General features: G+C 49.5%; 1 protein-coding gene across 2 annotated transcripts; it reads left to right on the top strand.

The window, feature by feature from the left end:
• The first annotated feature begins 1,683 nt into the window (after positions 1-1,683).
• ACY1 (aminoacylase 1) lies at positions 1,684-10,536 on the top strand. 2 transcript variants are annotated; one of them, XM_072650326.1, is made up of 15 exons: positions 1,684-2,053; positions 3,230-3,367; positions 3,706-3,770; positions 3,938-4,042; positions 6,243-6,337; positions 7,301-7,377; positions 7,552-7,641; positions 7,739-7,795; positions 7,969-8,042; positions 8,142-8,191; positions 8,323-8,467; positions 9,217-9,285; positions 9,661-9,740; positions 9,899-9,959; positions 10,238-10,536. In XM_072650326.1, exons 1-15 carry the CDS (start codon positions 1,870-1,872, stop codon positions 10,400-10,402), a joined length of 1,455 nt encoding a protein of 484 aa, XP_072506427.1. In that variant the 5' UTR covers positions 1,684-1,869; the 3' UTR covers positions 10,403-10,536. The 2 variants fall into 2 exon arrangements, with proteins under 2 accessions (XP_072506427.1, XP_072506430.1); XM_072650329.1 differs by lacking the exon at positions 1,684-2,053 and adding an exon at positions 2,257-2,393.
• Positions 10,537-12,080: the final 1,544 nt, after the last annotated feature.

The following is a 12,080-nucleotide window of genomic DNA, read 5'->3' as shown; positions in this document are numbered from 1 at the left end:
ATTGGAGGGGGCAGGACAGATAGCCAGACCTCATCTCCCAGGCTGTTCTCCTCTAGCCTGGGCTTCTGTGTGTTTTGGCTGGGGTACTCACATTGAATGCTCAGTGGAATCTGGAAAAGCAGGTGACAGAGAAGCTTAGAACCTGGAAGTGAGAGAAAGGCCAGGGTAAGGGAATCCAAACCCCAGACTGTGCTGAGGGCTCAGTATCTTCCCCACCTCCACCCCCCACAAGCACCAACTGCCCAGCTCTCAAGTGAAAGCATTCACAGGAGCCCCGGGGGAGCTAACTCAGCACCTGGCACAGGGGAAAGGTGGGGGAAGGGGATGGGGAAGTGAGTTCAAAGGCCTGCCGTGGTGAACAAAGGGCGACTTGTGGTCACATGTTGAAGACACCAGCATACATCTGCACACATTTGGGTACTTGCTTTCACCAGAGTCCCAGAGTTTGACAGCGCTGGCTCTTATATGGATCCTGGTCCTTGCCTTGGTTCAGGGTCTCCCAGAGTCACTCAGGGTGGGATACCCACCCAGCCATGCCTGCAGGGGACCAGGGGCAGCAAGGATTGCACAGGCAGCTTTCTCTTTAGACAACAACACAGTCGTCCTCAATAAACATTTAGGCACATCCCTTCACATATACATAATAGAATTTAATTTGATCCTCCCAACAATCCTATTTTACAGATGAGGAAACTGTAGCAGAAAGAGATTAAATGTCTTGCCCAGGGTCAATATAGTCAATTTTACATACACTTGGTTTCAGAGCGCATCATACAATTATATCTGTTCAGGGTCCCTCTTGTGCTGCCAGTGATAAGACAGTTTGACAAGATTATAAATTATACCCAGTACAGTGTTGATAGTGGGAGGTGCTGTTGCATCCAAAGACAAAGTCGCACAGGCATATACAAGCATTAAGCGCTAACCCTAACCCTAACCCCAGGGGACGGAAAGAAAATCAAAATAGACCTACCTTAAAGTGTCTGTAAGGGGAAGAGGTTGAGAATTGGACACCGTGTGAACAGAAGAGCACATGTAAGGAATATACAATACTCTACAAAGCCATTTAAAGAGGGAAGAGTGTTTAAAAAATAAATTGGGATCCAGAGAAGCCTGGAGTAGGAGATGGCACCTAAGCTGTATCTTGGAAGGAGAGACGGGTGAGGAGGATGTGCATTCCATGAGAGACAACAAAAAGAGGAAAACAATGTCTTCATGGGAGCCAGAGAGGCCAGTTTGGCAACTGATTGATTGGATTTGGGTAACTCTAGGGTTGCACACCTGAGTTCCTGGGCAGAAATGGGAAGTTTGGAGGAAGGGACAGAGTAATTGAGTCAATTTGGGGGACCTAGTAACGAGTTCTGGTTTGGAAATGTGGAATGTGAGATGCTTAGAGGGTATTTAGCGGATGTTCAGCAAACAGTTGGTGATAATAACAAGAGTTCAGGAGGGAGACAGGGGTTGGATATTATAAATCTGGGAAACCTCTGCAAAGAGATCATTTTTTTAAATAATGAAAACCTTATTTTATTTTTTACAATTACAAAAGAAACCAATTATATTGAAATATAGATATCAAAATATTTTAAAAACAAGTTCAAAGACCCTAACGATAAAAATCCCCAACCAAATAACCTGATGTATGCCATTGTAAAAACAACCAGCCCATTTTACATTTATAAATAGAGATGAAGTCTAGGGCAGGTAGGCACAGTGGCTAGAGTGCGGCTCTGAGGTGAGGGATCATTCTTGAACCCCGGAGAGCCAAGGAGAGACAGTGGGAGGAGAGTCCGAGACAGTTCTCCGAGAAGCCCAAGGTCACCCAAGGTCACGGCGGCGCGGCGACATGGTTACAATGTCTCCACTGTCATGGTGACAGTTACACTCAGCTGTGGGAGACCGAGCGATGCTCACATGGCTACATCGCGTCCCCGGGTCCTGCCTCCCGGCCAGCCCAGGGGCGGGGGCTGCCGAGGCGGGGTGGAGCCTCTCCCAATACAAGGATTGCCCGGGCCAGGCGGGGCAGACTGGACTGCAGCGTCCGGCCTAGCAGGTGGGCAGCTTGGCGCCCCAGGGTAACGGTTGGGGGTTGGGGGGGGAGAAGAGGCCTGCGGGGCAGTGGGCCGGGCCGAGGCGGCCATCGCAGCAGCCTGCTCCCACAGGCCTCCACGTGCCGCGGGGCAGTCCCCTCCCTGCCCCCTGCCCCCTGCGCTGCCCGCGGCGGGGTGGCGTCAACCTGCTCGGGCCAGTTGTGCTGACACGGGTGGGACCCAGATGTTCTGGCCTCGAGCTACCGGCTCAGGCTTTTAGACCGAGCCCAGGGTTGGGGATGGAGGATTTACTGGGGGCTCTGAGGCTGCAGAGAGAAGTGGGAGGGCCCCGAAGCAAGGGCGGTAAGGAATGCAGAGGGTCTGTGAGTATAGGCAGGGAACCCTGGCCAGCCCTGGTAAAACAGAGGTCTGAGTGGCTGTGGGAATTAAAAAACGATGAGGGGCCCAGTGGCACCGAGATTGAGGGCAGAGACAGCTCTGCAGGCTTCCAGGAGACCCATCAACAAGTACTTGTTAAGCATTTACTATGTGGCTGTAGGTAGGGGTTAGGGATCCCCACAGGAATGGAGAGAGAGGTCTGAAGAATTTGGGAGGGAGGAATACAGACCCTGAGAGAAGGGGAAAGGTCAGAGGGGCTCTAAGGGTAAGGCAGGAAGAGGTGGAGGCAGCTAGCTGGCTCAGTTCGTAGTGTTGAGCCTGAACCCAGGAACGACTGACCTCCAGTCTCAGGCACTTACTAGCTGTGTGACCCTGGGCAAATCACCTAACCCTGTTGGTCTCAGTTTCTCATTTGTAAAATGAACTGGAGAAGGAAATGGCCGACCGCTGCAGTATCTTTGCCAAGAAAGTCCCAAATGGAGTCACAAAGAGTTGGACATGATTGAATAACAGGGAGGCCTGTTGAGGCAAGAAATCTGAGTGGGAGGGAGGATGAAGTTGGGTTGGGTTGATCCAGAATGGAGGAATCTGAGATGTTTTCGCTACTACTGGGCAAAAAAGGAAGTTGGTCCTTGAATCTACTCACTCCATGGGCCTCCTGCCTTAACAGGTTATAGACTCAAGGGACCAAGATTTTGGGTTCCTTTGTTGGTAAATGGGAAGTGCTTGGGCACAGGGACCCTTGAAGGCTATCTGGAGTGATCTCCAAAGAACTGCTGATATTCTGTTTTACCATCCAGCGGGAGAAGGGAGCAAGGCATCCACCCCTACTATGCCTGGCCAAGACCAGCACCAGCTCTCAGAGGGGGAGCATCCAGCTGTGACACGGTTTCGCCAGTACCTCCAAATCCGGACTGTGCAGCCGGAGCCCAACTATGGTGAGGAAACTCAGAGGAAAGTCCCATGCAGCCCTGAATGGGGTTGGGGATAAAGGCTCTCAAGCACAGGTGCTAAAGGCAGGCTGGGGAACCTTGGATATCAGGCTGTCACTGACTACAGACATCAGGCTTTCATGGCCCCCATTTTGGTTGGGTCAGTAACTGAAGGAATGGTTTTTCATCTGAAATTTAGAACTTGACATAGACTCAGCCCCTCGTTGACCTTGGGACTGGGGCAAGGTCCCTGGGGAGAAAGCAGTCCCTGGCAGATACTGGAATGGGATGGGTTCTTGTCTCCTTTCCCTTTCCTATCCCACCAATTTCTCTCTCCTCTGCAGATGAAGCTGTACTTTTTTTGGAGAAGACAGCCAAGGACTTGGGCCTCGAGTGTCAGAAGGTGGAGGTGAGCAGAGATCTATGACCTGACCTGCGGCTTGATTGGTAGAAAGTAGAGGAGAAGGGAATTGGGCTCCAAGCAGAGGAGGAGAGCCAGTGGAGCTCTGAGAACTGGGAGCCGGAAGCGTCTTCCTCATGCTCCTCAGTTGTCTCACCATTTTCTCCTTTTGCCAGGTGGCTCCAGGCCGAATTGTAACTATATTGACCTGGCGTGGCACAGATCCCAAGCTCCGTTCCCTTGTGCTTAACTCCCACACGGATGTGGTGCCTGTCTTCGAGGTAGATGTCTGGGGGTCAGATGGGGGTGGTAAAAGGCTCTAGTGACATCTCTCCCATAGTTCCTGGTCATGCTACAAAGTCCAGCACTTCCTACCTCCCCCTTTGCTTATCAGGAAAACAGTAAGTAAGTACACCTAGTGATAAGCATCTACTTCTCCTTGCAGATTTATTATGGGTTTTCCTCACAACCACCTTATGGAACAGGTTGTGCAAATATGACCCCCATTTTACAGAAGAAACAACTGAGGCTTAGAGAGGATAAAAAATTTGTCTGTGGTCACCAAGTAGGTGTCAAAGCCAAGACTTGCAGCTTCAAGAAGATAACATGGTCCAAGAGCTCATAACCTGGTTGGTGGGAATGAGAGCAGCACGTCAAAATTGAGGATTGTGGCTTTGGAAAGCAGGGAGACAAGGACAGGAGACAGGAAGAGTGACTATAGGAGCTGAGAGATTTGGTCCCAGTGACGTAGAATTGTGAGCAGAGGTTTTCTGGAATGTTGGAAGGTCTGACAGCTAGGTAAAGGAAGTTTGACAAAATGCTCTATGCGCAGGATCTCTTTTGAGTCTCACAGCAGCCCTGTGAAGGAGGCACCAGGGCTCTTACCCCCCTTTTCAATGCCACAATCCTTAAGAGCTCTGACCACTGACCACACATTTAAAGGCTCAAGGAACCTTGGAGGTCATTTAATCCAATTCCCTAATTTTACAGATGAGGAGACTGAGACCCAGAGGTGGCAATGTCACCACACAGAGTCAAAAGTTGGGACTTGAACCTGTGTGCTCTGAATGTCAATGCAATCTCTATCCACTGCTCCACCACTCCCCCCACCCCCCTTCTATTCTTTCTAAGATAAAATACAAACTTGTCTGCATGGCATTGGAAGTCCTTCGAAAATTGTTTCCACTTACCTTTCTTCTGTGTCATTTCACCTTCATCCTCTTCATGTATTCTGTGCCCCCCATTCCCAACATTCTGTTTTCTTCCTCCGTGCCTTTGCCCAAGTGGCTCCTTTGTTGAGGGGGCAATGCGCTACCCTCGAATGGCCATCTCTCCCAGTCCCTAACTTTCTCTAAAGCATAACTCTAGGACCACCTAAATGAGGGCCATTTCTTGATGTCCCAAGTTGGTCAGTATTTTCTCCTCCACACACACACATACACACACATACATATGTACACACATACATACATACGTATATTTATATATTTATGATTTACCTCATCTATATTTTGTGTTTATTTTTCTTTATATATGGTATATTTGGCCCAGGAAAATGTCACCTCCTTTGAGGGCTGTTGTTTTTGTCTTTGATCTCTAGCATCTTATGTGTATTTGACACTTAATAAATGCTTGTTGAATTCAGTTGAAATGAGGAACCACAGACAGAGGTTAAGTGACTTGTTAGAAAGTGTCAGAGGCTGGGGTATCCAAAGCCAGGCCTGTCTACTGCTCTTCCTGGGAACCATTTGAATGAAGGCTGAGGAGAAAGGAAGCCACTTAGGGTGGACAGAGGTCAGGAAGAAAGCTGGTGTGGATGGAGGGGGTGGAAAGAGCTGGGAATGGTTTAGAGAAGGGGTGCTGGTTAAATGTGGGATGGGGGTAGGGCAGATGCCTGGCCATCACAGAAGTGACACATAAGCTACAGATGGAGGCACATGGTGTGAGAACTGGCAGGAAGAGTTCTGTTGGAAATGAGGGAATGGTGAGTTTCACTTTGCTCTGGGAGGTCCGTGGCCTGGAGGCCTCGCAATCCAGGGAGGCTTCCTGAAGGAACTTGGCTTTCTTTTTCTTCTTTTTTAAAAAATGTATTTAAAATTGAGTTTTCAACATTCATTTCCATAAGATTGTGAGTTCCAAATTTTCTCCCCATCTCTCCCCTCCCCCCACCCCAAGACAGCATGTAATTTGATGTCGGCTCTACATGTACATTCATATTGAAGCTATTTTCACATGGGTCATGTTAGAAAGAAGAATTAGAACCAATGGGAAAAAGAAGAAATAAACCGAAAAAGAAAGAGAGCAAATAGTCTGCTTCAGTCTGCATTGGGACTCCATAGTTCTACTTCCGGATGTGGAGGCGGGCTGTATGTTATGAGTGGCAGATGGGGGAAGCACAGGGAAAGGGCATTCTGGGATTGGACAAGACCAAGGTGAGAGGAGCTTGGTGACCATCCAACCCTTTGCTCTTTTTGTCCTCAGGAACACTGGAATCACGATCCCTTCGAAGCCTTCAAAGATACCCAAGGGAACATTTATGCTCGGGGTGCCCAGGACATGAAATGTGTTAGCATTCAGTGAGTCCCAGAATCCACAGCCACTGGGGAGACTGGATACTTCCACATGTCTTTCTCTCTCCACGTGGCCCATCTCCTTTTCTGGGCCTTGGTTTCCCTCTGTGGCTAATAGAAAACCAGAAAAGTGCATCATAGAATCTGGGAGTCAGAAGGGACTTCAGAGGTCATGGAGCCCCATGCTACCTACACAGGAACTCACATGCTCCTGTGCCTTCCAGCTGTCAGCCTTTGGTCTGGAGTGTCTAGCATTCCTTCAGGCTCAGCTTGAGCCTAGATCTACAGGGACGGGGAACTCAAGGCTTCCCTGGGGAGATAGCTCTTTTCTCCTGGATGGAATAGTGCAAATTCTTAGCGTTTCTCCTTATAAATCAACCTCATCAGATATCTTCAAGCTGTGCCTTCCTGACTGAGCCAGGCAGAACCAGTCTGATCTGCCTTCCACAGGACAGTGCCTCTGAGATGGCCCTAGTACAGTACTTGGCACATAGTAGTCACTTCCTGTTTGTGAATTTGTTGTACTTGATGTGGGAGCTATCCTGACATATCTGAAGGGTTGTCATGTTGAAGGAGACAAGACTGGTTCTGCTTTTGCCTGGAAGGCAGAATTAGAAGCATTGGGTAGAAAGGTCAGAGACAGATGTCCTTTTCATAAAAGGAAAAAAAATCTTCCTCCTCTGAACTGCCCCAAAGTGAATGAATCAGTGGGTTCCTCATCATTGGTACACTTTGGGTGGAGGCTGGAAGAACCCTTTGGTTCTTCCTTGAACAACCCTTTGGGATATTAAAAAGGTATTTAGAACTCGATGCCCTCAGAGCTTCCTTTCAACCCAGATCCTTTGATAGCCTGAGATTCAGGGGTGGCCAGCTGTGGGACCTTGGACCTTGGGTTACCCGGACTCCACACCTGCCTTCCTCTTGAATGGGCTCCTTGCTTCAGAGTCTCATCCTTATGTGTCTCTCCAGGTACTTGGAGGCTGTTCGGAGGCTAAAAGCAGAAGGGAAGTGTTTTCCCAGGACCATCCACTTGACATTTGTCCCTGGTATGGCTGTGGTGGGGGTTGAATCGGGGAGTGGCCTGCTGGGGGCCTCCATTCTTGCTGTGGGAAAATAGGCTCCTCCAACCCAAGTAATGAGCAGAACATGGACACATAGTGTGTGTGTGTGTGTGTGTGTGTGTTTGTCTTTGTTTCATGGTACCTCTATTACCTGCTCAGATGAGGAGACTGGAGGACATGAGGGCATGGAGATGTTTGTGAAACGGCCGGAGTTTCAGGCTTTGAGAGCTGGTTTTGCCCTAGATGAGGGTAAGTCCTGATGCTGGGCAGGGGATCTGAATGACTGGGGCCCTGGACCTGGGCCAGAGACTCCCTCTTGACCTTCCACTAACTTCCCACTCCCTAGGCGTGGCTAGTCCTACAGAAACCTTCACAGTCTTCTACAGTGAACGGAGCCCTTGGTGTGAGTAGAGCCCCTACCCTAGTTCAGGTGAAGTTAGGGGAGAGATAGGAGGGATCACCTCTCCCCGACCTTGGGGAGCCCAAGTCCAGGGTGGAGACATATCCCTTCCCTAGGGAGACCCTTAGTCTGATGAAGGAAATAAAATCAGCCTTGGGCCTCCCTCTGCCCATCAGGGCTCAGTGTCACCAGCTCTGGGAATCCAGGCCATGGCTCATATTTCATTGAGAACACAGCTGCAGAGAAGCTGGTGAGTTGAGTATTGGGAAGCCCCAAAGATGGGGGTGGGCTGTCAGTGGAGTGCCCCTGGCTGACTTCCCTTCCCCCACCCCCCTGGGTGGCTCTACAGAACAAGGTGGTCACCTCAGTCCTGGAGTTCCGAGAGCAGGAGAAGCATCGGTGAGAGCTTCCCATTTCCCCCTTCCCTGGTTTCTGTCCTTCACCTCAACCTTCACTCACCATTTTTCTTGGGGGCCCTTGGGAAGGGGACCATTGGGAAGTGTTAGGACTGAGCATTATCCTTTCCCCAGGCTTCAGTCGGACCCCAACCTGACCCTGGGGGCTGTGACCTCCGTGAACCTGACCATACTGGAGGGGGGAGTTGCTTTCAATGTAGTACCGGCTACCATGACTGCTAGCTTCGACTTTCGAGTTGCCCCAGATGTGGACCTCAAGGTGCTGGGGGTGGGGAGGGCCTTCACATGGTTCTGCCTTAATAACTCCATTTTCCAAGGCCCTATATACCCTACCTTGGGGCAGCTAGGTGGTGCGGTGGATAGAGCACCAGTGCAGAAGTCAGGAGGACCTGAGTTCAAATCTCACCCCAGACGCTTGAGACTCACTAGCTGTGTGACCTTGGGCAAGTCACTTAACCCCAGTTACCTCATCCTGGGTCATCTCCAGTCATCCTGATGAATATCTGGTCACTGGATTCAGATGGCTCTGGAGGAGAAGTGAGGCTGGTGACCTGCACAGCCCTCCCTCACTTAAAACAAAGTCAAGTGCAAGTCATGTCATCATTTCTCTGATGGCATGGTCTTCTTCGGCAATGAAGGATGAACACACACATATACCCTGCCTTCCAACTGGTGGAAAGAACTCAAGATTTAGAGTCAAGAATCTGGGTTCAAACCTCAGCTTTAATATTTACTAGGTACCAAAAGGACCTGACCCCTAATGTGAGTTAGCCTCCATAAGGCTCAGTCCCCTGATCTGTCACTTGAAGATAGTAATTATTGCATTAGGTAAATCACAGGGTGGTTTCTAGAAAATCATTTTGCTTAAAAGTGCTATAAAAATGGGAACTGATAGTATTATCTTTCCAGGATTCTCCCCTCCTCCTTTCCCCCACTTCTTAGAATGGTTCTGGGGGTCATATATCAGGTGTGGGGGTGCCATCTCCTCCCTATGCTTGTGTTTCCTAGGCCTTTGAGGAACGGATTCAAGGCTGGTGCCAGGCGGCTGGGGAAGGGGTCACCTACCATTTTCACCAGGTACGTGGGCCCCCACAGATAGAACCTTTTTGTTGAGTTTCACAGTTGGAGCCTAGGAAATGGTACTGGGGGTGCTCTAGGTGGGGTTTTGGCCATCTGAGTTTATGTCTGTGTATATGTGAGAATGCCATAGACACTGTGTATGTTTGTATGTATGTCTATAGAGGTGTATATGAGAGTAAATCAGTGTCTAGGTTTGATTGGATCTGGGTATAGATTTATGTGTGTTGGTTTGTGTTTGCCATTGTGGGTGTTTGTGTCCCTGCACGTATGTTTTCACATGCTTGTGGGTGTGCGTGTGCATGTGTGTGTATGTATGTGCCATCTCCCAGGAAGTGCTTTCTTTGACTCTTGCTTTATCTGGCATGCCCCCAGAAATGGACAGAGCCTCGAATTACAGCCCCTGATGACTCTAACCCATGGTGGGTTGAGTTCAGCAGAGTCTGTCGAGAGATGTAAGTAAGGCCCTGAAACAAAGCTTCTCCCTGACCTTGGTCCCATGCCCTGCTCTGCCATTGTATTTCCTTCTGTTTCCTCTTTTTGACATGGTCCACTTCTGAGGTCCCCCATTCCCCATTGTAAAGACCTTTGTGTCTTCCCCTGCCTCTGTCAGGAATCTCAGTGTGAAGGCTGAAATCTTCCCAGCTGCCACAGACAGCCGCTACCTACGGGCCGTGAGTATCTCTACCCTCCAGATTTGAGATCAGGGCAGTGGGAACCAGCTAGCTAGTGTCAGAATTAGGAAGGGTAGGTAGAGCTGTGAGAGGAAGCTAGAGGACACCCTCCAGGACTCCTGGTCTGTGTGGGAACAGAGAGGGTGCTGACTTCATCTCTAGGACCCTGGTGGGGGGAGTGAGGTATACCCTGGAGAATCCCAAGGTATAAGAGAGCGACCTCCCTCTACCAGGCAGGAGTGTCGACCCCTGTCCTGATGTCACCCATCTGCTTGCAGGCAGGGGTCCCAGCTCTAGGCTTCTCCCCGATGAACCGAACCCCAGTCCTGCTGCATGACCACAATGAGTTCCTGAACGAAGCCGTGTTCCTTCAGGGCATTGACATCTATGCCCAACTGCTGCCTGCCCTGGCCAGTGTGCCAGCCCTGCACGATGAGTGCTAAGAGCCACACCTAACAGCAGCCTCTGGCTTCTTCTAGTGCCTTCCCCTCCCCAGCCTGCTTAGGCTTGAGATTTCCCCCTTAGAAGTGTAATGCCAAAGACCCCAAGCTCCAATAAAACCTTGTTTTGGTGCTGAGCTGTACTGTGTCCCCTCTCCACCACTAGATACACTCCTACTCTTCTTCACTCACTGAGCCTCTTCTGCATAGCTCTTGCTAGGGACTTCGGGAGGAAGAAAGGGGTGGCAAGGGGAGGGGTACAAAGTTGAACAAGACCAGTGATAGTTAGGAGAACTATGTATGATAAAGAATGCTGGACCTGGAGTCTGGAAGACCTGGGTTCAAATCCTGATACTGGCACTAGTTGTATCTGTTGGGGGTGTTAGCTCAGTTTTCACGTGAACAGTCTTGGGCAGGTAAAAGTGAGGACTTCTAAACCTCAGAGTTCTCACGAGGCCCCCCAGGGAACAGCTGGGGATTGAGGCATGAAACATGAGATATCTTGTGTCTTTCCACCTCTTCTCAGTGGAAACTTGCTGGGGAGAGCATCCCACCCGTGAGATTGGTCTGTGGTCTGAACACACCTGTTGTTAATTAGCTAGGGGCTGAGAGCACACACGGTATTCACGTGCAAACTATGCGGTGGGAGAGCTTAAGTAGGGACAGGAAAGCCTGAAGGCCCTCTTCTTGCTTCGGGGCCCTTAGAGGGAAGAGGGTCCCTCCCCCCTTCCGCTCCCATCCTCTTGCTGTATGATCCTTGCCCCTTGGGAGGAGGAGGATTCCTTTCTCCTGAGGAAGAACTCACCCTGCATCTGGATACGTAACTAAGACCCTGAATAAAGCCTAACCCTTGTTTGACTCTGGAAAGTCTCTTCTCTCAACACATTTATCCGGTTGGCCACCGAAGACCTGGACGAAAGGTAAGAAGACTTGGGTAGCCCTCGGCCTCTAGGCCAAACAGTATCCATGTGCAAATCACTTAATGTCTGGGCTTCGTTTTCCTCATCTGTGAAAAATATTTATAGTGGCACTTTTTTGTAGTAGTGAAGGACTGAAATGAAAATGGATGCCCATTGATTAGAGAGTGATTGAACACATTCTAGTTCATTGTAGTTGGACTTGAGTGGTTTACCATGTCCTTCTCTAGCTCATTTTCCAGATGAGGAAACCGAGGCAAACATGGTTAAGTGACTTGCTAAGGAAGCACAGTTAGTAAGTGCCTGAGGCTGGACTTGAACTCGGGTCTTCCCTACTCCAGGTCCAGTGATCTATCCACTGCACCACCAGCTGCCTCTGGCATATCCCATAAATGATTTATACCAGTACAGAACAAGTTGTGGGAGGGGGGAGAGAAGAGGAAGTGACAATTTAGAGAGGGTTTATTAAAATCAGAATGGGGCTGGGGTACAAAATGTTGATAAAATAGCACGTTCCCTCATGGAACTCTTAGTTTCTTGGTAGAAGTGGAAACACCTTCTGAAAAGACAGGCACACTGACAACCACTCTGGAAAATATTTTGGAGTTGTACTCAAAAAGCTGCTAAACAGTTCAGTTGCTCCCGTGATAGGTCCCATTACAGGTACGTGCACCAAGGAGGTTAACAGCTGAAGGAAAGGGCCTAAATAGACAATAGTATTTGTAGGGGCACTTTTTTGTGGTAGCAAATGACTGAAATGAAAG

Source organism: Notamacropus eugenii, chromosome 1 (genome assembly GCF_028372415.1).
Source record: "Notamacropus eugenii isolate mMacEug1 chromosome 1, mMacEug1.pri_v2, whole genome shotgun sequence".
Taxonomy (NCBI): Eukaryota; Metazoa; Chordata; class Mammalia; order Diprotodontia; family Macropodidae; genus Notamacropus; species Notamacropus eugenii.
Note: the sequence above shows the minus strand (reverse complement) of the source record. Positions and strands in the feature narration are given on the sequence as shown.